Here is a 25,203-nt window from a genome sequence, read left to right on the forward strand (position 1 = left end):
TTATGTGTTGTAAGTAGGCAATGCTCTTACCTACACATGATCAAGGAAATTAACACCCAAGCGATTTGACAAATAAACCCGAACCCCACATCGATGATCGAACCAAAAATTCAAACTTTATTGGTAAAAAAAGATGTAATTTTTGCTCAAGTCATGAGGTGCTAATTATCTCATGACCTAACTTTGAAAAACTAATCATACATATCTATTGAGATAAAAACAAGCAAAAATCTACTTAGCATAATTGAAATAACAATGCTAGAAGAAAATTAGATTAAACGATAGATCGAGGAATTTGCTACAACTTTAAAGAAGACGAGAGTAACAAAAACTAACTAATTAAGATAGAAAAATAAATATTCAAAGCTGAAAAAATGAAGAACAACCAAGAACAATTCAAAATCTAGATCTAGATCTAAAAATGATGCAATCAAATCTATTCTACTTGTTTGTACAATGACATCACGGGCTTTTATATTCCAAGGTTCGTGAACAGAATATTCTCCAAGAGATCCAAAGAAAACACCTCTGAGGTCCCCGGTACCGATGGAGAAGAGCTTAAGTTGTTGTAATAGTGGGCCTCAGTACCAATGGAATAAAAAACATGGTACCAATGCCGAAGGACAAAGGTTGCCGCTGTGAAGATGGTCAGTACCGATGGAAGATGATCAATGGTATCAATGCCATGGAGTTTAACGGGCTAATGCTGGAACGTTGGTAACTCTCTCTCGGTACCGATTGAATAAAGGAGCAGGTACCGATGCCGAATGGATTAGGGGCTGGCTTTTGACTGTTGACTTGCCTTTGCCTTGGGCTGCCTTGCTTTGCTTCGCCTTGACATCGGGTCACCTTCGGCACTTGACATGCCTTGGATACACTTTATGCTTTAAAATCTCACTATTAAGTGATTTTCCTACAAAACAGGATTAACAAGTCCTACGCGCAAACGTAATTTAAAACATCTAAGTTAACAAAAAAGATTGAACTAAAACTAGATAATTAGCGCACCCTCTATTGTATTATCGGGTGCTTATCAGTAATTAAGAAAAAAAAACTTCACACTCTAACCCTAAAATAACTTAACCTAAAAAATTAAGAAAATTTGATTATATATAATGTCACTCCCAGAAAAGGAGTGTGGTTAGCAATTTGAAAATTTCATATAGGGATCTGGGAAGTGACATTATCAATACCCAAAATTAAAGTTAGTCTTTCTCATACTCCATGTGCAAAAACATCATTAACTATAGTTTTTGTTATATTATTTTAATTTTTTGTGAAGCTGATAACTATTAATTAATATTGTAATGCATCTTTTTATTTTTTTAGTATATATTTCGCCGCTGCTAGGGTAAAATCCCGGTTCCCTCCCTGAGTGCGAGGAATCAAAGCGCGAGCGCAATCCAAAGATTGAGAGCGGGAATGTATGGCATTTTGAAGGTTTGTGTACTAAGGAATTTGAGTAGTGGAGAAAAATTATTCACGGAGGTTTGTGTACAAACCTGCAGGTGTTTTCTCAAATAGTGGTTTTTCAGTTTTTCAAACAAGAATTGAAAGGTGCTTTAACTAGGAATTCTGCTAGGCTAGCTGCTTGCTTCCTACTTATTCACATGTGTAAAGCATTTACTCTCTTTCTTTTATGACAGGGAAGAAAGGAACTCCTCTTTTTTCTCAACCGATGGAAATACAAAGAGATGATGTTGGCTTCTTTGGAGAAGAAGGACCTTCGACTGTCACACCGGTGCATGGAAGCTGATCTCACATATGACTTTGATCGAGCGACAAAAGTGATCATCGCAAGCGGATGAGCTCGACCGAGCTAACTGAATTCAACAACAATCAGAAATACAAAACGAACAGAGATTAAAAACATGAATCGTTATCAGACATTCCTAGAGTAATCAATTCAAAATCAACAAGTCGATCGTAATTGAATTCACCTTGAGCTTCATCTTCTCATGGCAACGAGCAGCATAAGCAATCATCCTAATTACGGATGAACTCGAGCTAACAAAATTCGACAACGATCAGAGATTAAAAACATGAACCGCAATTAATCATACATTCCTAGAGTAATCAATTCAAAATCAACAAGTCGATCATTATTGAATTCACCGTGAGCTTCATCTCGTGACAACGAGCAACAGCAGCGACCATCCTAAGCTGATGAGTTCAAGTCTCTGCCGAAGAACCGTCATCCTTTGTCACAAAAGAAGAAGATGACTTCGAATTACTCAACGCCAAGCAGTTGCTCTTCTCTGACTCAACAGTACTCATCTTGCTTTCACTGCTACGAAAATTTAAAAACCAAACGACACTGACATTCATTAACCAAAAGCCTCTAAAAGAAATGGATTTGAATTTGGAGTGTGAGTTGTAGAGTTCAAATTACGTTAGAATATATGGAGATGGTGGTGGAGTGGAGTGGATAGGAGGGGGAGAAGAGCTGAACAGATTTTGTGGTTATTTTTCGTTTTGAGAAATGGCGGGATGATTGAAAATGAATTGCGAAATTTGAATTGCAATACTCCTTCCGTCCCGGTTTGTTTGTCCCCTTTTTGACTTTTTGAGAGCGTTGGACCTCTCAAAGAATTGGTTATAATTTTCAATTTGTAATGTTTTTAATATGCAATATGGATCTTGTTTGATAGATCTCAATTAGTTTTATTATACAAAATCTTCAAAATCATAAAAAAAATTATAACATGTAAGATATAAGTATATTTTTGAAAGACACGTATTTCGACAATTGGACAAACAAATTGGGACGGAGGGAGTAATAGAATCAAGGCCACGCCCGGAGCCGTTTATCTCATTAACCGCACCCCTCAAAAAATTTAAAAATTGTCTCCCCTTATGAACGCCTTTTTCGCAAAACTCCCAACTACAAATTCTTACGTGTTTTTGGATGCTTATGATATGCACAAACATCTTGTGTCGGTCGTGACAAATTTCAACCTCACGGTGTCCCTTGTGTGTTTTTGGAATACCCTCCCCGCCACAATGGGTACTGGCTTTTTAATCTCGACACGAACACGTTTTTTATCTCTTGGGATGTTACTTTTTTTGAGAATATTTTCCCTTTTTGATTCCCAAAGCCCCCAATATATCCCACCTCCGCCAACCTGACACCTAGCCTAACCAACTTATACCCCGCTGAACCTTTAAGCACCCATGTTCTCCCTAACCCCAATACCCTTAATCTACCCAACCACGCCCAAAACCCCCCCTCCTGATCCATCCCACCCCACCCCACCTTCCACCAAATCACCAAATTCTAGTACCTCCTCCACGGACAACACCATTCCCACCATCCCCAACTCTTCGGCCCATCCATCCTCGACCGTCACCTCTCGGCCATCTCGCAACCATCGCCCCCCAGACTATCTTCGAGACTACATATGCCCTACTCTTCCATCCGCCACAATGGCCTCCACCCTCACTTCCTCTCAGTCTTCAGGTACGGTCCATCCGCTTAGTCATTTCCTTTCCTACTCACATTTTTCACCGTCTCATTTTGCTTTTATATTGGCTTTATCTAATTCTCATGACTCTACTTCCTATGGTCAAGCCATCAATCACGCTCACTGGCATGATGCCATTTCTAAGGAAATCAATGCACTTGAAGACAATAAAACTTGGATTCTTACTTCTCTTCCCCCTGGCAAAAAATTGATCAGTTGTAAATGGGTTTTTTAAGACAAAATTAAAAGCAGATGGATCCGTGGAACGCTACAAAAGCTCGCTTGGTGGCCAAAGATTATACTCAAGTCGAGGGTTTGGACTATCATGACACATTTGCGCCTGTAGCCAAGTTGGTCACTGTCCGTTGTGTTCTTGCTATCGCGGCCACTCGCAACTGGCATTTACACCAACTAGACGTTAACAATGCATTCTTGCAAGGCGACCTTGACGAGGATGTTTATATGTCCCTTCCTTCAGGATAAGGCCGACAGGGGGAGACGCGTGTCTGCTGCTTGCAAAAATCACTTTATGGGCTCAAACAGGCATCTCATAATTGGTACTCTAAACTGTCTACTGTTCTCATATCCTCTAGTTTTCAACAATCCCAAGCTGATCATTCTCTATTTACTTGGCAAACTGGTCCTACTATACTGGTTTGTTCTTGTTTATGTTGATGATTTGCTTATTATATGCAACGATTTGGGCTCTATTCGTCGCTTACAGGAGTTTCTATCCAATAAATTTCAGTTAAAAGATCTTGGGAAGCTCAAATATTTTTTGGGCATCGAAGTGGCTCGATCTATTGCAGGAATTTTTATTAATCAACGCAAATAGGTTGTCGCCCCGCCTCTTCTTCTATGGAGCAACATCTTAAGCTCTCTGCTGATTCTGGTGACCCCCTCTCCGATCCAAGTTCATACCGCAAGCTCATTGGTCGCCTGATATACCTCACTATTTCTCGACCGGACATCACTTTTGCCATCAATTTGCTCAGCCAGTTCATGCATACCCCTCGGGTCCCTCACTTGGATGCTGCCACTCGTAACCTTCGCTACCTTAAGGGCTCCATCTCACATGGTTTACTGTTCCCTTCTAGTTCAGACCTCACGGTCACCGGTTACACTGACTCGGATTGGGCTAGTTGCCCAATGACTCGTCGCTCAACTACTAGTTATTTTATTACCCTTGGTGGCAGTTTGGTTTCTTGGCGTACTAAAAAGTAAAGTGTTGTCTCCCGCTCCTCCGCCGAAGCCAAATATCGGGCCATGGCTTCCACCACCTGCGAGATATTGTGGCTTCGGAATTTACTCGGTGATTTAGCGGTCCCTCTATCCTCACCGATCAAGCTCTACTGCGACAACCAAACCGCTTTGCATATCGCACGGAATCCAATCTTTCATGAGCGGTCCAAGCACATTGAAATTGGCTGTCACCTCATTCGTGAACGAGTCCAACAAGGCCTTCTTCAGCTTCATCACATTGCCTCCGCTGACCAGTTAGCCGATATTTTCACCAAGGCCTTAATTAGGTGTCGAACAATTTCGCATTTTGACGTCCAAGCTGGGCATTACGTCTCTCCATGCTCCATCTTGAGGGGGAGTACTAGCGGTCCAAATATCTTCAAGGACTCTACGCAGCAATTAATCAATTAGGATCACTACTCAATCTCATAATTGTAGGAGAGTTATTCTCCTTCCAAATCAGTCCCTTCCTAATTTGTTGTAATCCTTTCTTATATAATGCTTGTAATATGCCTTTGGAAAGGTTATGAGAAACAGAAACGTATTCACCCACAAATTAGGTTTTATCAAAACTAATCGAAGCCCTAGGCTTGTTTAATTTGTTTATAACATGTTTTTAAGGGGTTCTGTAGAGTATTAGAAGCATGTTTTGAATAAATTGAACTGCTCTGATCATTTTTGTGAAGCTTCCACGCAAAAATTGTGTCAAATGCTATATCAAATATAGTGTGAGCTGAACCGACCCCTTTGTTCTTCGAATAAGTATTTTGCTTTTATTTCCTTATACTAATATAAGAAGCTTAAAGGAAAAAATTATTGTGATTTAGATCGGGTGAACAGTATATTTTGGAAAACAGAATTCAATTATGAAGTTACGAAAATATCTAAATTCTTTTTATCGGGTACATTATTTGTTGTCTCGATTAAAAAACTGAATAGCAATAACAAGAATTAGGGACTATCCATATATTACTCATAATGGTCTTTAATTGGGCTTCCATGATCTGAAATCTCCAGGCTTTGGACCGGGCTAGTCGGTAGTCCTACGGGGCAGGCTTCAAAACCTCTAGCTCAAACGCTAACCTTAAGGATCGAGTGGGCCTAAGGCCAAGCCAAAATCAGACCCGAGTCCAGGCTAAATTTTAGTAGGCATCGGGCCACTGGGCCTAATTTAGACCGTTGGCCCAAACTAGTTCTTCAAGCAGCAAACTAAACTAGTCTTTTGTTTTTGTTTTTTTTTGTTTTTGTTTTTTCAAAATAACTGAACTGGTCTTTTTGTCTTTTGCAATTTTTGTTATTTTTATTTATTTTGAAAGGTCTTTTTCGATCTTGACTAAACTAGCTCACTCGCCTAAATTAGGTTACATTATACGATTCATAATTGTTAATGCAAGCCCATCCACGAAAGACCCCCTGATCTCTATTTCCAACAGAGATCTTCTAATGTTTAAAATCTCCCAAACAAACCCCCCCTTTATATAAAATAAAAATCTGGATAACTCTGTTAATGGAATAAATAAAATAACGGTTCTACCCCTTAAAATTTTCCACGCCAGCCCTCTCATTTATAAAAAAATAGCCTATGTTGACAGCCTCACCTATAAACATTGCCCACACCGACCGAATACAATTCTCTTCCCTTTTTCTCCTCGCTCTCTCTTTCTCTCCCATTAATCTACCCACCACCTCTACATCTAGATCGTAGAGGGAATTAACAAATTAAACCTTTCTCTCTCATCCATCGTTTGTATCACCATTGTATGTACACACTATCATTTTCTCTCTCCAATCTCACAAAGGCCTATTCCCCATCTCTATGTGGCTACAACCTTTCCCCAAATCGCAATTACATTGTGGGGTTGATGATGAATTGGGAAATAGATTTGAGTGATAGATTCTCTCTTTGTCCTTGCCTTAAAACTTATTCACAAATGATCCTAAAAGCAACACCAACACTGACACAATTTGGTTTCATTTCAATCAAGTTTGTATGTATTGAACAACAAAGGTATTTTCATCCAATTTGTAATATTTTTTATGGATACATAACGGTTTTTGACATATAGGTATTGATTGAAAACGATTATAGATGATGAGATTTGTTTGGACGATTTTAAGCATTAGGAAGTCTTCGTGAAAAACAAGTACAGACGAGGGAGTCACATAAAATTTAACCCCTAAAATTAATTACGAAAAGTCTAAGCACACATATAAATAGGGTACATATTGTACACAGATTTTTTATGGAGCCCACCTCAAGTTCCACACAAACGATCTAATGTGTTCATTAAATGTAACACCTTTTTTCAAGGAGTCCCGTCAAAAATAATCTTAATCCAATATCTATAGATACTTGATCTAATCATCTAACTATTTATTACCGAGAAATCAAAATAAAAATTTGGATGATTCGATCGAGAATCTATAAGTATCAGATTAAGCTAACTTTTTTGACGAGAGTCTTGAAAAAATGTTTTGCATTTAATGAACAGCTTGAATTCTTTGCGTGGGATTCGATGTGAGCCCTACAAAAATCTGTGTAAAATATATATGTAGTACCTATTTATATATGTGTGGGGGTAGCATCATTGAATTAATTATTAGGGTTACATACGAAGCTTTTAAAAAAGAGATGTTTCGTAGCTAGAAAAAGAAAAAAAATACTACTAAAATATACTCCATGTATTCATCCGTAAAAGTACAGAGTCTCTGTGGGAGGCGTCTCCCCGTCCGTCGTTTTCTTCTTCATCCCAACAAGACGACGTTGACTACTTCTTCTCCAATCACTACTCCTCTATTTCGTAAGTTTAGGTCAACCAACATAGATTCGAAAAAATCCACCCTTTGGCCGCCGTCCGTTGTTTCTTCTTCTTCTTCTGCCTCCAAATTCCCAGTGGCTCACAGTAAAAAATTTCTTTCAATTTCATCATCATATGAAGATCGGGTCGACCAATGGAATACTCTACTCTGTAATACTATTATTATCAGGTCTTTTTCCTCTGTCAGGGACGACATCTCTTCGCCTGGGGAGAAATTGTCAGCTTTTGCTTTCCATGAAGATGACGAAGATGAAAAATCCTGGGAGGAAATGGTAAGTTTGAATTATTAATTATTCTGGCCTTTGAATGGTGGAAGAAAAAAGTACAAGAGAGGAGATTTAAAAAAAAAAGAATATTTATTGGTCTATTTCGTTGCTCACAATTTGCACTCCAAAGAATTCTAGGTCCCTCTCATCTCCCTAAACTTGAAGCATTCTTTCCCAAATTGGAATTCAAAACCCATCTTTTATTCATAAAAAAAGGCTAGGGACACGATAGTTATAGACCGGGAAAGTCTACAACATGCCCCTTAAAACCCCTAAAAGTGTGTACCACGTGCATTTATTTTATCATGTATTTATTTTATGATTCATTCATAATATTTTCACGTGTTATGTAACTTTTGTTCTAGAACTTATAACTTTTTCAGTAATACGATTCGTAACATTTTCATTATGATTCATAACATTTGGATCTATTTCGTAATTTTTTAGCGATAGAATTTGTGACATTTAGGATTTGTAACTTTTATACTACAATTGTAACTTTTATACTACAACTGTAACTTTTTACCAATACGATTTGTAATATTTTCTCTATGAATTATAACATTTTTGGGGATGCATACGATACACATCCAAATAAGAGACGTGTATTGTAGTCTTTCCCAGATAGACCAACTACATTCAAAATAAGAGACGTGTATTGTAGTCTTTCCAAAATAAAAGACGTGTATTGTAGTCTTTCCAGATAGACCAACTAGTAACACCTTTGTTCATAAAAGATGAGTCCGTACACGGCAAACAGGTGGCGTCTTGGTTCTAGGTGGCTTTTGTTTTGTTTGTTTGTTGTTGTTGTTTTTTTTTTCTTCTGTATTTCTGGACTGGTAGTGTCCGTTTTTTATACTATGTTTTTTCTTACTATATTATATTGGATGATTTTGTTCGTCGAAAATTAATAATTTCGAAATAATTGTTTGAGCGGTCATGTAAACAATCAGCTCAATAAGATAATTGATCTAATTTTTCTATTTTTCATTCAAAATTTAGGATCCTAAATACTGAATAAATTTTGGAAAAAAGCTAAACAACTCTGTGACCGGTATCGTCTTGATCTGCAAATTTATCACGATTGGACATTGATAGATATCAAAACAATTCATGTTTATAAAGTAATATTTCCGTTTTGACACTAGATGTCGGGTGGAAGGCAAAGCTCTCTCACTGGAGTAGTACTATTTGTTTACTTAAGTCAGTAATTCTTTAAAAAGTCACGCATTCCTCATTCTTGCAAATTTTGGATCACATTGTTTGTCAAAAGAAATCACAAAAGTATAAAGATATAGACAAAAATTGGAAAAAAAAATTCATGTATAGAAGACGATGAATTTTAGTACTATTTTTGTTGTCTTATACAATTTTTTTTTTCAACTTTGATACAAGTCTTTATATTTTTCCAATGACAAACGACATGGTGAAAAAAATTTGACCTCTACTAAGAATTAAGAGAAAAGAATAAAAAAGATGGCGCCAAAAAGTCAGGCCAAGGAGACCTATATAAGTAATGTCCTGTTCAACCTTGATTTTAAAAATGATACTACCTGCATTCCTACTGAAGATTTATATATTGAGGTACGTTTCTGCTTAAATAGGTCAGTTTATTGAGTTTTGAGATGTTCAAACTTAGAGCATCCACAATGTAATAATCAAAGCCAAAAGATTGCTAAAGTTGGCAATGTTTGCTTAAAAAAGTGCTCACATTGTAATAACCAAACTTAGCAACCTCTTAGCAACTCATCAAATTTTGACCTTTGAATAACCAAACTTAACAACTTTTACCAATAACCAAAACTCAATAATCAAACCCAATAACCAAATTCATAACTAAAAAATTAAAAAACACCTCACATTAGAATCGTCTCATCGAGACGAATAATTTGGTGTGGTCGGGTGCGTGATTGGAACTCGTTTGCAATTGGACATAGGTGCATTGCGTATTGTGGGGGTTTTTTTTTATAGGGATACAAAAATAACCAATGTGGAGATCAAGTTTGTTAAGTTTGATTATGAACTAAATGGATAATCAAATGCTGACGTGACACATTTTGATTATCGATTTTGATTATTCCCATTACGGATGCTCTTAGCTCCTTGAAATTAGGTGATTGAACTCAAGCCTGAGCTTGTGTAAACTATCTAGCTGAGCTCAGTCATGAAATGTAAAAACAAGTCCAAATTAAGTCCATTTTATTAAGAAGAATAGAATTAATGATGGATATATAAGACATATATAGCAAAACTCCGGCCACATCATCAATTATATATGCTAACTACTATTATTGTTCGATCTTTAAGAAAGATGTGTAATTTTTTTAATTTCTTAACATGGTGCGAATAAATTTTAAAAACTATATATGCACGAAGGTACTTTAACTTGTCATCCAATAATTGCACAGATTTTTGTTGTGAATTAAAACATAATTTTGGAACGAAGGAAGTACCCCTTCAGGTAAGGGCGTCCTTACCTTGTTAAGGTAAGGGCTTCCCTTTTTCTCCCTTTTCCCGATCGAAGTTCGATGATCCGAGCCACTCAATGTGTTCAGAACGTGATTTTAAGGGCACCCGCGAGAAATCAGCAAAAAAAAATATTAGGAAGGGCTTCATTCGAACAGTTTTTATTTGAACCGTTCAAAAAAAAACAAACAGAAACTGCTCGGATAAAGCCTTTCCCGGTCATTTTTTTTGCCGATTTCTTGGGAGTACCCTTAAAATCACGTTCTAAACACATTGAGCGACTCGGATCATCGAAATTCGATCGGAAAATGGGAGGTCCTTACCTTAACAAGGTAAGGGCGCCCTTACCTGATTGAATCTGTGTGTGTGTGTGTATATATATATATATATATATATATATATATATATATATATATATATATATATATATATATATATATATATATATATATATATTCATACGGGTCTCAACAAACACACATATACACCTTTTTTCAAACAAGACCACAGTGTTCAACATAATACAAGTATAAAGCTCACTTGGTCTTTATAAATCATCTTCTGGTTCTTAATTAGTGTAACTATATATGGAGAACTACATGCAGGGGCAAACAAATGTGTTGCTTTTCCTAGGAGTATATCCACCCACCCTCCCTCTCTCTCTCTCTCTCTCTCTCTCTCTCTCTCTCTCGCCGAATTGAAATTATTCTTTTACTGTTTTGCCCCTCAACATTCTTGTTTCTAAATTCCAACCACCTGTAAGCGCATCGACATTTTGGGTGTTTCCGTACGCATACTGACGTGGCATGCGTTGAACGAGGTATGAGCACGAAGACGACGATGAGCAATCTCTACCGTCGGAAAATTTAGTCACAGAAAATGTTATTTCCTGTAAGTAAACAAAAAAGAAGACGATAGACTGATGAACCTCTATAGATTGGCAATTAAACAAATAGTGGTATGGTAACAGACATTTCTAAATTAAATTGGTTTTGTCGTGTTTGGTCACAAAATCCTCTTTTTTTGATTTTCGGATGTCAATCCGGACCAGCTTGTACATATCTCGACTAATTTTAAGACCTGAAGATAACGATTGAGCATAACCCCCCAGTGACCCCAAGATTAGAAATTTTTGGCTTCCATAAGAATGGAACATGTGAGCTCATGGAGGGCACTTATTGTCACAAAATTTTATTTTAATTAATCAAGTGTTTAAGGTTAATCTCAAGCCAAGACCAAAAGGCGCGGGAAATATTTTAACTTGCCTATAATTTGTTATAATCGATCAAGTGCTAAGGAGACAAAATGTATTTTTTCTCACTAATTCTTGAAATAGAATTATTGGGGACAGAAAATAAGGAATAGAAAAAACAGAAGAAAAGGAGAAGATGACAAATTGTAGCTAGGCTTGGTTTTAGGAATATTTCGAACAGACTGTAAATTTGAAATTTTTTTGCCTGAAGCCATGCCAGGCCATATGTAGTAAGCAATTAAATGTTGCGGCTACAAAACAAAATCAAGAGACAAATATAGCAATTAGCCTGCGTGAACATGCAGTTGCATGCATGTGTATGTAGAGAGAGAGAGAGAAAAAAAAAAGAGAGTGGCAGATCAGGTTTCGAAAAAGTGGATTGCTAATCGCCCCCCTCCGTGTCAGGGGACCCGGGGGCTCTGCTGCCCAGAGAGGCGCAGCAGCCCCTACCTAGTACCAATACGTCCCCGTTTTGGTGAAAAAAAAATTCAAAATCTTCCATTTGCAATCCTATGGAGCAAAAACGTGATTATGAGAGTTTTAAAAACAAAATTTAATTATGGCTCTTTAAAATAATATGATCAGAATAATAACATCTTTATACCGGTTCAAACGGAGTGAAAATTGGAATACTTAATTTTTTATCCATATATTTTAATATATAACCGTCTAAAAAAAACTTAAGTGTTCAAATTTTCACTCTGTTTGAATCGGTGCAATAATTTTGTTATTCTTATCATATTATTCTAAAATTCATAATTAATTGTTATTTATAGGGCTCTCATAATCACATTTATGCTCTACATGGTCCTAAATAAAGAGCATATACTTCATATAAGAGCCCTAGAGATAAAAATAAATTACGACATTTTAGAATAATAAGATCTGAATAATAAGATCTTTACACCGATTCAAACGGAGTGAAAATTTTAACATTTAATTTTTTTGAGATGGTTATATATTAAAAAATATGGTTAAAAAATTAAGTACTCCAATTTTCACTCCGTTTGAATCGGTACAAAGATATTATTCTGATCATATTATTCCAAAGAGCCATAATTAAATTTTATCTTTAAGGCTTTCATAATCACGTTTCTGCTCTATAGGATTGCAAAGGGAAGGCGTTAGGATTTTTTTTCACCAAAACGGCGACGTTTATTGGTACTAGGTAGGGTATTGGTACTGGGTAGGGGCTGCTGCGCCTCCTGGGCAGCAGAGCCCCCGGGTCCGTGTCAGGCCCCCCTCCTGACACGGCTCCCATTTTCCCCTTTTACCCCTACCCCCCTCTCTTTCTCTCTTTTTTTGTAAAATTTTAAATTCTAATAATTTTTTTTCACCTATTTTTTTAATAAATTATATATTTTTGAAATATACTCAACGAAACCTATCAAACGAGCCTAATATTGATGATGTAATAATGTAAAACGGAAAAATTATATTTTTGTGGTAGTTTAATATTAAGGGGGCGTTCGGCTAAATAAGTCACTTGGCTTTTTTTTTTTTGTATTTATTCAAAAAAAAATTCGCATTTGTTAGTTTTTAGTCAATTTTTTGAGAATTATTGCTTCGTCATGATAAGAGGAATCTAAAAGTAAAATATTACGATCCAAACCTAATTTTTTTGAATAAAGACAAAAATAAGCCAATAAGCCAATTTTTTCGTCTTTATTTAAAAAAAATGGATTTCGATCGTAATTTTTTACTTTTTAAATTCATCTTGTTATGAAGAAGCAATAATCCCCAAAAAATTGACCAAAAACTAACAAATGCGAAAAAAATTTGAATAAGGACATTAAAATAAAATAAAAAATTTGCTTCCAACCATCGGCACCAGAGGATCATTGGATGGATTTTATAACATTGGGACTTGTCCGCATCAAGGTACAATGTTGTACTACATACATTCAATATGATTGCTTCGAGTTGTCTCACTCACTTGCCGTTGAGCTCCCATCCAGTTCCATTTGCAGCGCGCAAACATATAACTATTGGTCATGTTAATGGAAATCACTTCGTGCAAGTTTTTCTATACTCTCATTATCCTGTACCATCCATTATCATATGGTGGAGGCGAAATGCATCAAATGAAGCATACGGATGGGCTCATCCTTATGAAATACGTCTCCAATTGTGGTATGAAGTAATGCAGATAGAACCGCCGGGACGAAAAAAAAAGGACAAAAAATAAAAATAAAGAGATATTATACTGGGCCCAAAAAAATCATTTAATTTAAACACATTATTTCATATTCAATATTTGACTTGTTTGATAGGTTTCGTTGAGTAGATTTCAAAAATATAAAATTTATTTTAAAAAAATACGTGATTTCAACCTCTTTAGACAATTTATATATTAAAAAATATAGTTAAAAAATTAAGTATTTCAAATTTCAATCCGTTTGAACCGGTGTAAAGATTTTAATTTTCTGATCATTTTATCCTAAATGGTCATAATTAAATTTTGACTCTAGGACTCTCGTTGATTAACCCTAAGAGATATTTGATTCAAACGGATTGAAATTTAAGACACTCAATTTTTCAACCTCTTTAGACAGTTAATTTTTCCGTTTTACATTATTTCACTATCAATATTAGGCTCGTTTGATAGATTTCGTTGAGTAGATTTTAAAAATATATAATTTATTTTAAAAAAATACGTGAAAAAAAAGTTATTAGGATTTAAAATTTTATAACAAAAAATAAAATAAGAGAGAGAGAGAGAGAGAGACAGGGGGGAGAGAGAGAAAGAGAGCGCATGGAGAGCCGGGGTAAAACGGGGAATTGAAGAGGGCCCGTGTCAGGGGGGGCTTGACACGGGGGGTGCGATTAACAGCACTCTTTCAGTATCTGTTACTCGTACCCTTCTCTCTCTCGAGTCATAGACAGTTTATGTTCACTGGGATGTAGCATTAATTCTGAGAGAGAGAGAGAGAGAGAGTGGCAGATCAGGTTTGGACTCGTACCCTTCTCTCTCTCTCGAGTCATAGACAGTTTATGTTCACTGGGATGTAGCATTAATTCTCAGAGAGAGAGAGAGAGAGAGTGTGTGGCAGATCAGGTTTGGAAAAAAGTGAGAATTAATGCTACATCCCAATAAATATAAACTGTCTATGACTCGAGAGAGAGAGAGGGGTGCGAGTAACAGATACTGAAATGAGAAGAGTAGCATACGTTTGGAAGAAAAAGAAAGAAATGCAATATGAGAGATCAAAAAGCAAAAAAGAAGTAACCTACTACAGTAGCTTTTTCATGTCTTAAATGACTAAAGTGATAAAATGGGAGAAAATGAAGGCAAATGGTAAGGAATCCCGGGCCTTTCATTTGGAAACAGACAAGAACAATCACTCTTTTTTTCTGAACATGCAGTTGCGTCTGACTCTATGTAGAGGGGGGCGTCTGACTCTATGTAGGCGGTGGTGGTGGTGGGGGGTGTACAAGTAAACATACCGAAACCGGAAGAGTACTAGCAGAGGTTTTGTTGAAATTTCTCCCAATATCGGTTAATTATATCTTCTAAAATTAATATATGAGTGTGTACGGTTTGGCCTATCCATTTCTTATCAATTAGTTTGAAGTTAGATACTTCAATATGGTATTAGAGTTAGGATTTCGGAGAATATATTCCCCCTTATTTGTGCCATAAGTGCACATTTATTTATTGTGATCAAAGTATTATGAATTTTTTGTTTACCTCTCCACATGCAATTCAAGAGTTGCACGTGTAGGGGAGTGTTGAAATTTGTCTCATATTGGTTGATTATCTCTTTCAAAATTAGTAAATGAGCCTGGACGGCCTCTCCATCCCTTACGAATTGGTTTAAAGTTGGACGTTTTACGGGAAAAAAAAAAGTGGCTGTTTCCTTTCTTGGATGGGATGGAAAAGTAGAAAATGGGAGAAGCAAAAAACGCAGGCAAAATGGTAAGGAATCCCAGGCCTTTAAGCTGGAAACAAACAAAAACAATCACTAGATCCCTCTTTTTGCATCAGAAATGCAACACACACACAATCTGTGCACAGATTGTGCACAGATTTTGTTGTGGGGCCCACCACGGGTCCCACACAAATCATCCAAGCCGTTCATTAAATGTAAAATATTTTTTCAAGGGTCCCCGTAAAAAATAATCTCAATCCGATACCTATAGATACTCGATCCAATCGTACAACTTTTCATTATCCGAAAATCTGAATGAAAAGTTAGATGGTTGGATGAAACACCTATAGGTATTGGATTGAGTTATTTTTTACGGAGACCCTTGAAAAAATGTTTTACATTTAATGAACGGCTTGAATGATTTGTGTGGGACCCGTGGTGGGGCCCACAACGAAATCTGTGCACAATCTGTGCACAAAAATCTGTACCGGTAGCAGGACTCTTTTTGCATTGACATCGAGTAAAATATATTTTGTGTTTTAGTTCCAAATGTTATTCATTGGCTCCTATAATTCTGAAACACAATTACCTGAAACACAATTAACAACGATCAAATTTCAAATAAAATGAATGTAACAAGTCCAAGTTAAAGGACATAAATAGACGTATTTAGTATTTACGCACCTATCACTTATTGTAAAGCCAACTCATCCCAAGGCGTGGGTTGCACTTCGTTATATGTAAATTTCTTATCTGGTTTTATGGGATGAGTTTTGTTTGTCAAAAAAAAAAAAAAAAACTAGGCTAAAAGAACTTTGTGCTGGTCTTTCGTAAATTTTTTATTCAAACTTTTTTAGTAGTTTTTTTTTTTTTTTTTTTTGGGGGGGGGGGGGTATTTTTGAAATGGGGATTAATGATTAATGTCCGCATTCTATGTTTTTTTTTTTTTTTATAAAAAAACTGCCAAAACTTTTCATTAATCTTCAAAGCTCAACAAAACCAAAAAGGGCAGTGTTATGGGTACACCATATGTACATACTCATATGTACCCATAGTTTTTTCTTAAAAAAATAAAAAATGTTCGCATTCTATTTCTAACTCTGTTAATTTATGTGGCTTTATACCACAGAGAACACATCCTATGTTAATTGATAGGTGCTGAAAAACACCCATTTAATCCACCTAATTAATCTACGCTTTGTCTGTCCATTTACGTTGTTATTTGATATATTTTAGTGTTTTGGGTTGTTGGCAGGTTTTTGAGTCGACGGGTGCAAAAACGTGCAAATTGAAAGGTCTTTACGAGATTGCCGCAAAGATTAATTGGCTAGCATTTATTCGGTGATGGAGAAAATAAAATAACAATAGTGATGGGCCTCATAAATGCTCCTGCTGTGCACGTGGTCGTGGAGATGTGGGGCCAGAGTTTATTTGGATTAGCACTAAATGGAGAGTTAATTAGACTTTGAATAGTAATATTAGGAAAACTAGTACTAGAAATTTTGGCAAGGCAAAATAGGCAATTACGGTGAAATGGGGAGTTTGAGTTGGACTAGGAAACAAAAGTGGGAAGGACTTAATTGGATAGATTCAAAAAGTTTGGGAGTAAAACTCTGATTTAATTTACCGGGATTAATTCCAGCCTCTTTTATCCTATTTATGTTTTTTTCGCAATTGTTCAACATTGCTAATAGTATGTCATTCCTTAAATTTTTTTTTGTTTTTGTTTTTGGGGTAAGTATGTCATTCCTTAATTTCTTCGCTCTATATGCATTCTTGTAGCAGAAGTTTTAGTGGTCCACTCACTACGTTACAAGCAACTATCCGAACAAGATCGATTTTGCTTCATTGTGTCACCAAATTCCTTTCCTGATTTATTAGTGAAGTTTCTAACGTCTGCCACTCAAAGATCTTAAATTCGATCTCTTTGGCATTTACTTTTGCAAACAATAAGCAGGTGTAAGACGGTTTCCCAACCGTTTGTGATCAGGACCGGACCGATAATCTGTTTCTTGGCGGCCTTTTGTGGGTTCCGGTACTTATGAATGACCCCATGTGCCCGAACTCTTAGAGTCGCCACTGGTTGGAAGATGAAATTAAATTATTTCCAGCAGCAGCCATAGAAGATTAACGATTCGAATTATAACAATAAACAGACGGTGGAGCCCACAAACGGTAGTAGTAGAAAACCCATCATTTCTACATCGGTGGAAAAAATTAAATCTCATGATTGGAGAATGATGATGAAATGCTCAAATCCTGATTGACAAAGTAGAATATTAATTCAACAAAGCCTAGTCAAGACTTTGTTTAAAATGGCTCGTTGAGATCTAGATCCATATTATATATAAACAGTATTACCAATAAAAATTTATAATTAGTTTTTTTATCCAATTAAAATAAAACTAGGGACAAAAAATGGGGATGGAGAGAGTATTCAACAAGGTAAAATATTCTGAGCTCGTTAAACAAAGCAGTAGAATACTTTTGTGACCTTGGCATGTTATTTGAAAATTTAAAATAAATACTTATTTTCTTTAACGGAATAGATCTAAGTTAGGCGGATTAGGCCATTAACATGTCTGCTAACATTAGGGAATGAGGAAAACCAAAAAGGGTTTAGGCCCCGTTTCGTTTTCTTTCTAAATTTGTTTTTTCAAAAAGAATGTAATTTCAAACTCAAATATAACGAAAATGAAAAATATTTTTTTAATTTTTTTTCACCGTTTAACAGATCTTAATGAGATCTATCAAACAAGATTTATATTGATACGAAAATTATTTGCGTAAATACATAATTTTTGAGCTTAAATTTACCTTCTTTTTTAAAAAAAATACTTTTTGGAGGAAACTGGACCTCACATAGATGCCGCCACCTCACCTCTCTCAACATCCAAGGGTTCACCGCTAGCATCCTAAAAAAAAAAATGAAATTTTTGTAAGAAAATTTAGTTAGACTGCAATGACTATACTGTAAGAAAATTTTATCTTGCCAATTAGACCCTGTTCCGCTAATGTTCTTATTTTTTTAGCACGTATTTTCTTCTGATCATAATACATCATCTTTAATTCAAACAAAATGATTTTCACACTCTCTTTCTAGCCATCCACACTTTTTTATTTTATTTTTATCCACATGAATAAAATAAGTAATCATTTGAAAACTAAGTATTTATTTTTGTTAATGAAACACACTTTAATATTTTAATACCAGGCCATATTTAACCACTACATGTATTTTATTTTTTTATATTCAGGCGTGTTGCAGGCCACGCCCATAACCGCTACATGTATTGTGTTTATGCTTGGATAAATAGATAAAGAGTAACAAGAACATGAACTAGAACTACCAAAAGTAGCAATCTTCTTCATGTTTGTAATCTTTTTTTTCTTTTTTTTAAAATTTCATTCATTTTAGCAAATGAGAATCCTTGGAACATTATCAAATTAATTTTCGTGTACGTATAGATCTTATGTCTCATACAAATAGGTAATTATTGAGCTTAAGCCCCTAAAGGGTAGGATATAGGTCGTATGAACTTGAGATTTTTTTTGTCCACCTCTTATGATTTTGAACGTGAGATCTTTTGCTTAAAAAAGATACTGTACGTAAGAATGTGTATTTGTTCTATGCTAGCTTTTTTCTATGTTTCGGGTTGAAACTTAAACTTTAAGATACATCTCGATGATAGAAGTTCAAAATGTAAAAGATTAATTTCACCAACGCTAAAAGAAAAATTCAGTAAAGCTGAAAAATAAGTATTAAAAAAGGAAACATTTCTTAGTTTTTTTGCTTTTATATTTTTTTTGTTTTGTCTTGTCAATATATATATATATATATATATATATATATATATATATATATTTATCATTCGTTAAACATACTCCACTTTATTTTTGGAGAGGAGGATGGATACATACGGAAATCAAATTCTGTCCATATGCATAAGAGTATAAGAGAGGCACCACTCCACTTGCAACTTGTCAAGGTATGTCAAACAAGTAAAAATGTTAATAATGTTATTCGGAAAATCTGAAATCTTAACTAAAAACAGAAAGAGAAAATAGAAAGAGAAATACTAGTGATGTGAATCAAATGTTGTTGAGCCCTAATAAAATATTCGTTGAGAGGGTCCTACAAGAATATGGAGTAGTGATAGTCGCATGTCTGAGGAGAGGTGGAAGCTGAACCCTGCCAAATTAGGTTCCCAAGGTGGCCGCTCCTCGTACGTCGTCGCGCGTCTAATCTCCTGGATCGGGAACCACACGCGCTCTTGACCCACCTACTTCCTTCTCTGTCCTCGCGAAAAACTCGACGGTGGCAGAAAATTAAGGACATTCAGCAGAGCTTTCCAAATTTTTGGTTTTTGGGGACACCTAATTTTATTACTCCTAACTTCTTTGTTTCTGATCGGATTCTGTGAAAAACAAATTAAGTTTGGTGGATTAGTACTAATACTCCCTCCCGTCTCCATTTTTTTTGGTTTTTTTTTTCGATATTTGCAATTTTGTTCTTTAAATTTTTACATCTCTCGATATACATATGATATTTTTGATAGTTTTAAAAATTTTGTATTATAGATCTAATCGAGAATAATGAAATAAGATCTATATTACATATTTTTTGAGATTTATATTAAAAGATATATAAAGTATAAAGAATGACACAAAAATCGAAAAAAAAACCAAGAATTTTGGGACCAATGGTGTATTTTCAAAGCATCTTAATTACTACGTACGTACACGAGTAAAGACAATGTTCTAACAGTATTATTAAGTAAGTATGTACTATATATTCACCTTTGATGTTAAACCAATGCTACTTACATCGCATTTTGACACCAAATTTTTTCTATCAATTAATTTATAATGTTAGCTTGTCAATCAATAAAAGTTTAATTGTGAGTCAAAATTAAAGTTTAAAAACTTATACACAGAAATACTTTAGTTTTTAATCCAAAATTTGTACTTCTTTTCGTAGAGTAATATATCCACGTGGCCATGTTCGTTTGGTAGTTTTGAGAGAGATTTTTTAGAATAATGAGTGGATAGAAATAGATGAAGAAAATTTATTGAAAACCATGCGCAAGAATTTTAAGATCTCAATCGAAAAAGGTATCCCTATAAGTATTATTAATTAATTAAGCAAAGCAGATTCAAATAGTACTTGGTAAAACCTTTTAAATGGGGTTATTCACTCTTTAGGCTCAGACGATGCACGCGCGTTCTGTAGAAATAGCAGTCCCCCCGGGCAGTCAACTTGATACTTCAGCAAGATTTGCTCTATGCTTGTGTAAATTAAGTAGAATCTTTTCATTGGTTCGGGCTTACACCCACAGAATACTCATCACTTTTACTCTTTAGGTGATCGATCAACAATTTCTTCATTACATGTTTGGGCACTGTCTTTGTTATTGACGGAAATGCATATTATTCCCAGTGCATATCCACGTAGAATATCGGACTTATCGTCGTTATAAAATATTACGCAATTTAATCCTTGAAAATAATTGTATAACCCAACCCCTTCAAAAAATAAAGAAAATATTTCACAAGTTTATGCCCTTTATCGTTTACTATTCAATGAAATCGCATATGGGCAAGTAATATCCTTGTTATGTCAGACTAGAATATGCTCGCATTTATGATTGTCAGAAAAAGACAAGAACATGTATTGTGCACTTTTAGAATATCTCTGATTCTTATCCATTTCTTCACCCAAATTTGGGTCAAAAACTTAATTTGGGTAGGACATCTCAATGTAAGCTCATATTTTTACCCAAATTTATTATTGAATCTCAAATTTGTAATTAATGAGTGACATACTTGTACTTAATGAGAGTGAAAAGAGGGTGAGAAAAAATGAGTATGAATTTGAGTCCTCCCAAATTCGGGTGAGAAAATGGATAGAACTCAAAATGAGTAGACAATGGGTATCACATTAGTCTTTAGGGATGGATTTTTAGACTTTTTACTCATATTTTGGGTACGGATAATAAAATGGGTAAAAATTAGAGATGCTCTTATTGTGCTCCTCTAAATTAAACCGACTCATTTCTTCCCGCACACTTCCCAATATACCTTTAGAACTAGGATCGGATCTAGAAATGGGTCCGATCGAGATGTAATCTGAGCCGTCCATTCGGATTGAGGACAACAAAAAACCCCCATTGCCTATTTCATACGGTATAGGAAATACTATTACACGCTAAAAGATGTTGGCAAATTTTTATCAATTTTTCTAGCACCACACAACCACTTGCACGCCTAAACACACACCCACACCCACACCCACATGAGTGATGGAGGGTGCTAGGGTGTGAGTGTGCGTTTGGATCGAAACTTTAAACTTTATACATCTCGGGATAATTTGTATAAGAAAATGGAAACATTTTTTCGCCTGTATTATTTTTCGTTCTCACTTGTCAAGCCCCGCTAAAGGTTTTTAAAAATTAAGTACTCATTTGCAATTTTCAAACTTAAAAATGACGTATTTACGAAATATTTTTTATAGTTCAAATGATCTCATCGAGATTTATTAAATAAAATCCATTGTGCACAAAAAAATTATTTCCATAAGTTCATAATTTTTAAACTTGAAAATTGCATATAATTAATATTTTTTAGGAACCCTTAGTGGAACACAAATGTTATACAAAAATCTAAAAATCTTAATTCAAGTAAAAAAATGAGGAAAATTTTAACCCCACACCCCCTCACACAATAAAGACGGGTTCTACATATACTGAATGTATAGTGCATGCGAACTCTACTTTTATTATAGGAGTGTGTGTATATGTATTTTAGGTGTTGAGGTAGAAAATGAGGGGGTTGAGGTCAAGGAAAGAATACGGAGTAGTGCGACTTTCTGAGGAGAGACGGAAGCTGAGTCCGACCAAATTAGGTTTAGGTTTCCCAAGGTGGTAGAAAAGGCTGAGACTGAGAGTTTATTGTGTGTTGCAGTGAAAAGTAATTTTGTCTCTCCCGGTACATCGTCCCGCGTCTAAACTACTGGATCGGGAACGACACGCGCTCATGACCCACTTTGGCCATGTTTTCCCTATTAATTTTGGGCAATGAATTACGAGATTTTAATTATTATTTGCACTAAATGTTTTAATTATTTCGGTAGGCAAAACACACAATAATACTCCTCTTTTTGTGGCTTTTAGCAACACTTGAATATTCTTCTTCTCCTTTTTTTCTTTTTTCTTTTTTGCTTTTTTAACTGGCACTGAGTACAGTATTGATCATAATTTTGAATCGTTACAAAATTTTAGTATTCTTATTTTTTAAATTCAATTTGACTAATGTAAATATGTAATAAACGTGCATTATACAAGAGATTGCAAGAAATCATTCCGGCTGGTGGTTTGAATTTCTTTGGTTATATCATTGAACTTTTAGAGAGGAAAAAAATCTCTAGTCAGGGCCCTGTAGGAAGACCCCAAAAAAATGGTGACATGGACAAATGTCACCGAAGATAGTTTGCCACCTATTATCACCTTAGCTCCTTTCACTTTGTCGCCCGTCGACGAGTCCCATCCCCAACCTGATCCACTCTTCTCTCGCCTCTGCCATATCATCTCTTCACCGCCTCCTCCTTCACTGCCACCTCCTCAACGCCTCATCTCTGCCACCACCTCCTCCCCCTGGTTTGGGTTTTGGGTTAGATCTGACAGTGAGATGAAGTTAGGGTTGCTCGGCTTCCTCTGACAAATAAGTCTCTAGATTACAAGGCAGCATTTTTCAGCGACATCTTCGGTCGTCTTTGGCTCAGCTTCTCTTGGTTGGGTTTTCCAGTTCGGTGATTGTACCGGTCTAGCTTTCCTAGATCCGGTGGGTGTGGATGGTGAGCGAATAAGTTTTGTTATTTTTGTTTTTTGGCTTGGTTTCTCGGAAGTTGAAATCTGCACTAGTCTGGGCTTCTGCTTTCGATTGATGATTGCATCCGTGATACCTATCAATGGTTTGAGCTGGGGTTCCCTTTGGTTCCTCTACTACTTAGTTTTGGACGGGACTCTCATATCGATACCTATAGTTGGTTTGCTTCGACAGGATGTTCTTGAGTCTATTGGCCTGGTAATATGTTTTTGCAATAGCTCGGGTCTTAGATTGAATAGTTTTTGTTTTATTCCAGTCTATTGTGATATAATCTTTTGCCTTTTGGCTTTTGCAATGAAAATTGCTTAACTGTTGATGGAAAAAATTGAAAATTAAAAAGTACTATATTCTCTTGGTCCCAAATTGTGGTTCTTCATTTTTTTTTGGATGTACCAAAAAAAGTGTGTACCTTTGAAAAGTCGAGTATAAAAAAAATTGTAGTAGAACATTACTCCTAATTTGCAAAAAATTGACATAACCATTAGTCGAGAGTAGAGATGGTAGTAGCACCGTGGAAAAATTTTAAAGTTGGTTGACCAAATGGCCGATCCGATGTACTCTCTCCGTTTCACATTGAGAGTCTATCATGAAAAATCGTGTTATTTTTCAAATCAAAAAACTTTAGTATATAATTTTTTAAATTTTTTCGCACCAAATTAAAGTACTAATAGAGATATTTAATATGGTGAGAAAAAATTTAAAAAATTATGCACGAAAGTAATTAATTTTTTAATTTAAAAAGAGGTAAAAAAGAGAAAATATGATTATAATTGTGAAACGGAAGTAGTAAAAAGGTGATTCGTTGTTAACAAAATTGAGGCCTCGATCCCAATCACCCAGTCACGGTGCGTGCTACAAGAAAAGAAGAAGTTTGGGGATATGCAAGAGGTTTTCTGAGATCTTTGTCGGCATATTATATGGTGTCTCTCTCATTTGGACTTCTTCTTCTTTTTTGGCCACCAATCATTTGTACGTTTTTACTCCAATACTCCATTAAAAATTTAATAATGATATGTGCGTATAACCGTTGCGCGTGGACATGGTTTTTATATGGGCCCAATGTCCCTATGTGGTTCCTAGCCCTACTGCAATTGGAGGGGTTTTTCTAAAAAACTTTATGTGGTTTTAGGGCTAGTGCAGTGTCCTTATGTGTTCCAGCTCTCTCTCTCTCCCTCTCTCATTCCTCTTTCTCTTGCTCTCTCATCCCTCCCTCTACTGCTCTACAGAACCCCCCCCCTAGCTCCAGCTCTCTCATTTCTCTCTAGCTCCAGCTCTCTCATCCCTCCCTCTAGAGAATCCATTGTCGACCATGTCTGCTGCACTAAAGGTATGATACTCTTACTCTTACCTCTCTCTCTCCATCGGTTTGCATTTCTTTCTAACACATGGTTCTTTTTCTTATTTTTGTTCAGAAAAGCTATGGGCTCTTTAGCTCCAGCTCTCTCATCCCTCCCTCTAGAGAATCCATTGTCAACCATGTCTGCTCCAGTATGATACTTTTCCCTCCCTCCCTCCCTACCCCCCACCCCACCCCCCCACCCCATCCGGTTTGCATTTTTTTCAACACATGGTTGTCTTTCTAATTTTTGTTCAGAAAAAGTCAACCATTCCGGGTCACTATGTGATTTACTGGGAATTAGGCGCCCCGGACTCGGCCTATTGGCCGAGCGATGAGTTGTTGGGTCGTTGTTGCCTGGCAATGGAGGAATCACTTGGCCCCGTGTACAGACGGGGCCGAGTTGCGAACGGGTTAATCAGGCCGCTGGAGATACGGGTTGTGAGGAGTGGGACATTTAAGGAGATTATGGATCATGCAATATCAAGAGGGGCGTCCCTTAGCCAATATAAGATGCCTAGGTGTGTGAGCTTTGCACCAACCAAGAAGCTTCTTGAATCTAGAGTGGTCTCAGCCCATTTTAGCCCCTCTTTGCCCCATTG

General features: G+C 36.0%; 1 protein-coding gene across 1 annotated transcript; it reads left to right on the top strand.

The window, feature by feature from the left end:
• The first annotated feature begins 4,322 nt into the window (after nucleotides 1-4,322).
• On the top strand, nucleotides 4,323-4,688 carry LOC131313186 (uncharacterized mitochondrial protein AtMg00810-like). Its single transcript, XM_058341353.1, has one exon. The coding sequence runs from the start codon at nucleotides 4,323-4,325 to the stop codon at nucleotides 4,686-4,688; it is 366 nt and encodes a 121-aa protein (XP_058197336.1).
• Nucleotides 4,689-25,203: the final 20,515 nt, after the last annotated feature.

The sequence above is a fragment of the Rhododendron vialii genome, chromosome 13a (assembly GCF_030253575.1).
Source record: "Rhododendron vialii isolate Sample 1 chromosome 13a, ASM3025357v1".
Classification (NCBI taxonomy): Eukaryota; Viridiplantae; Streptophyta; class Magnoliopsida; order Ericales; family Ericaceae; genus Rhododendron; species Rhododendron vialii.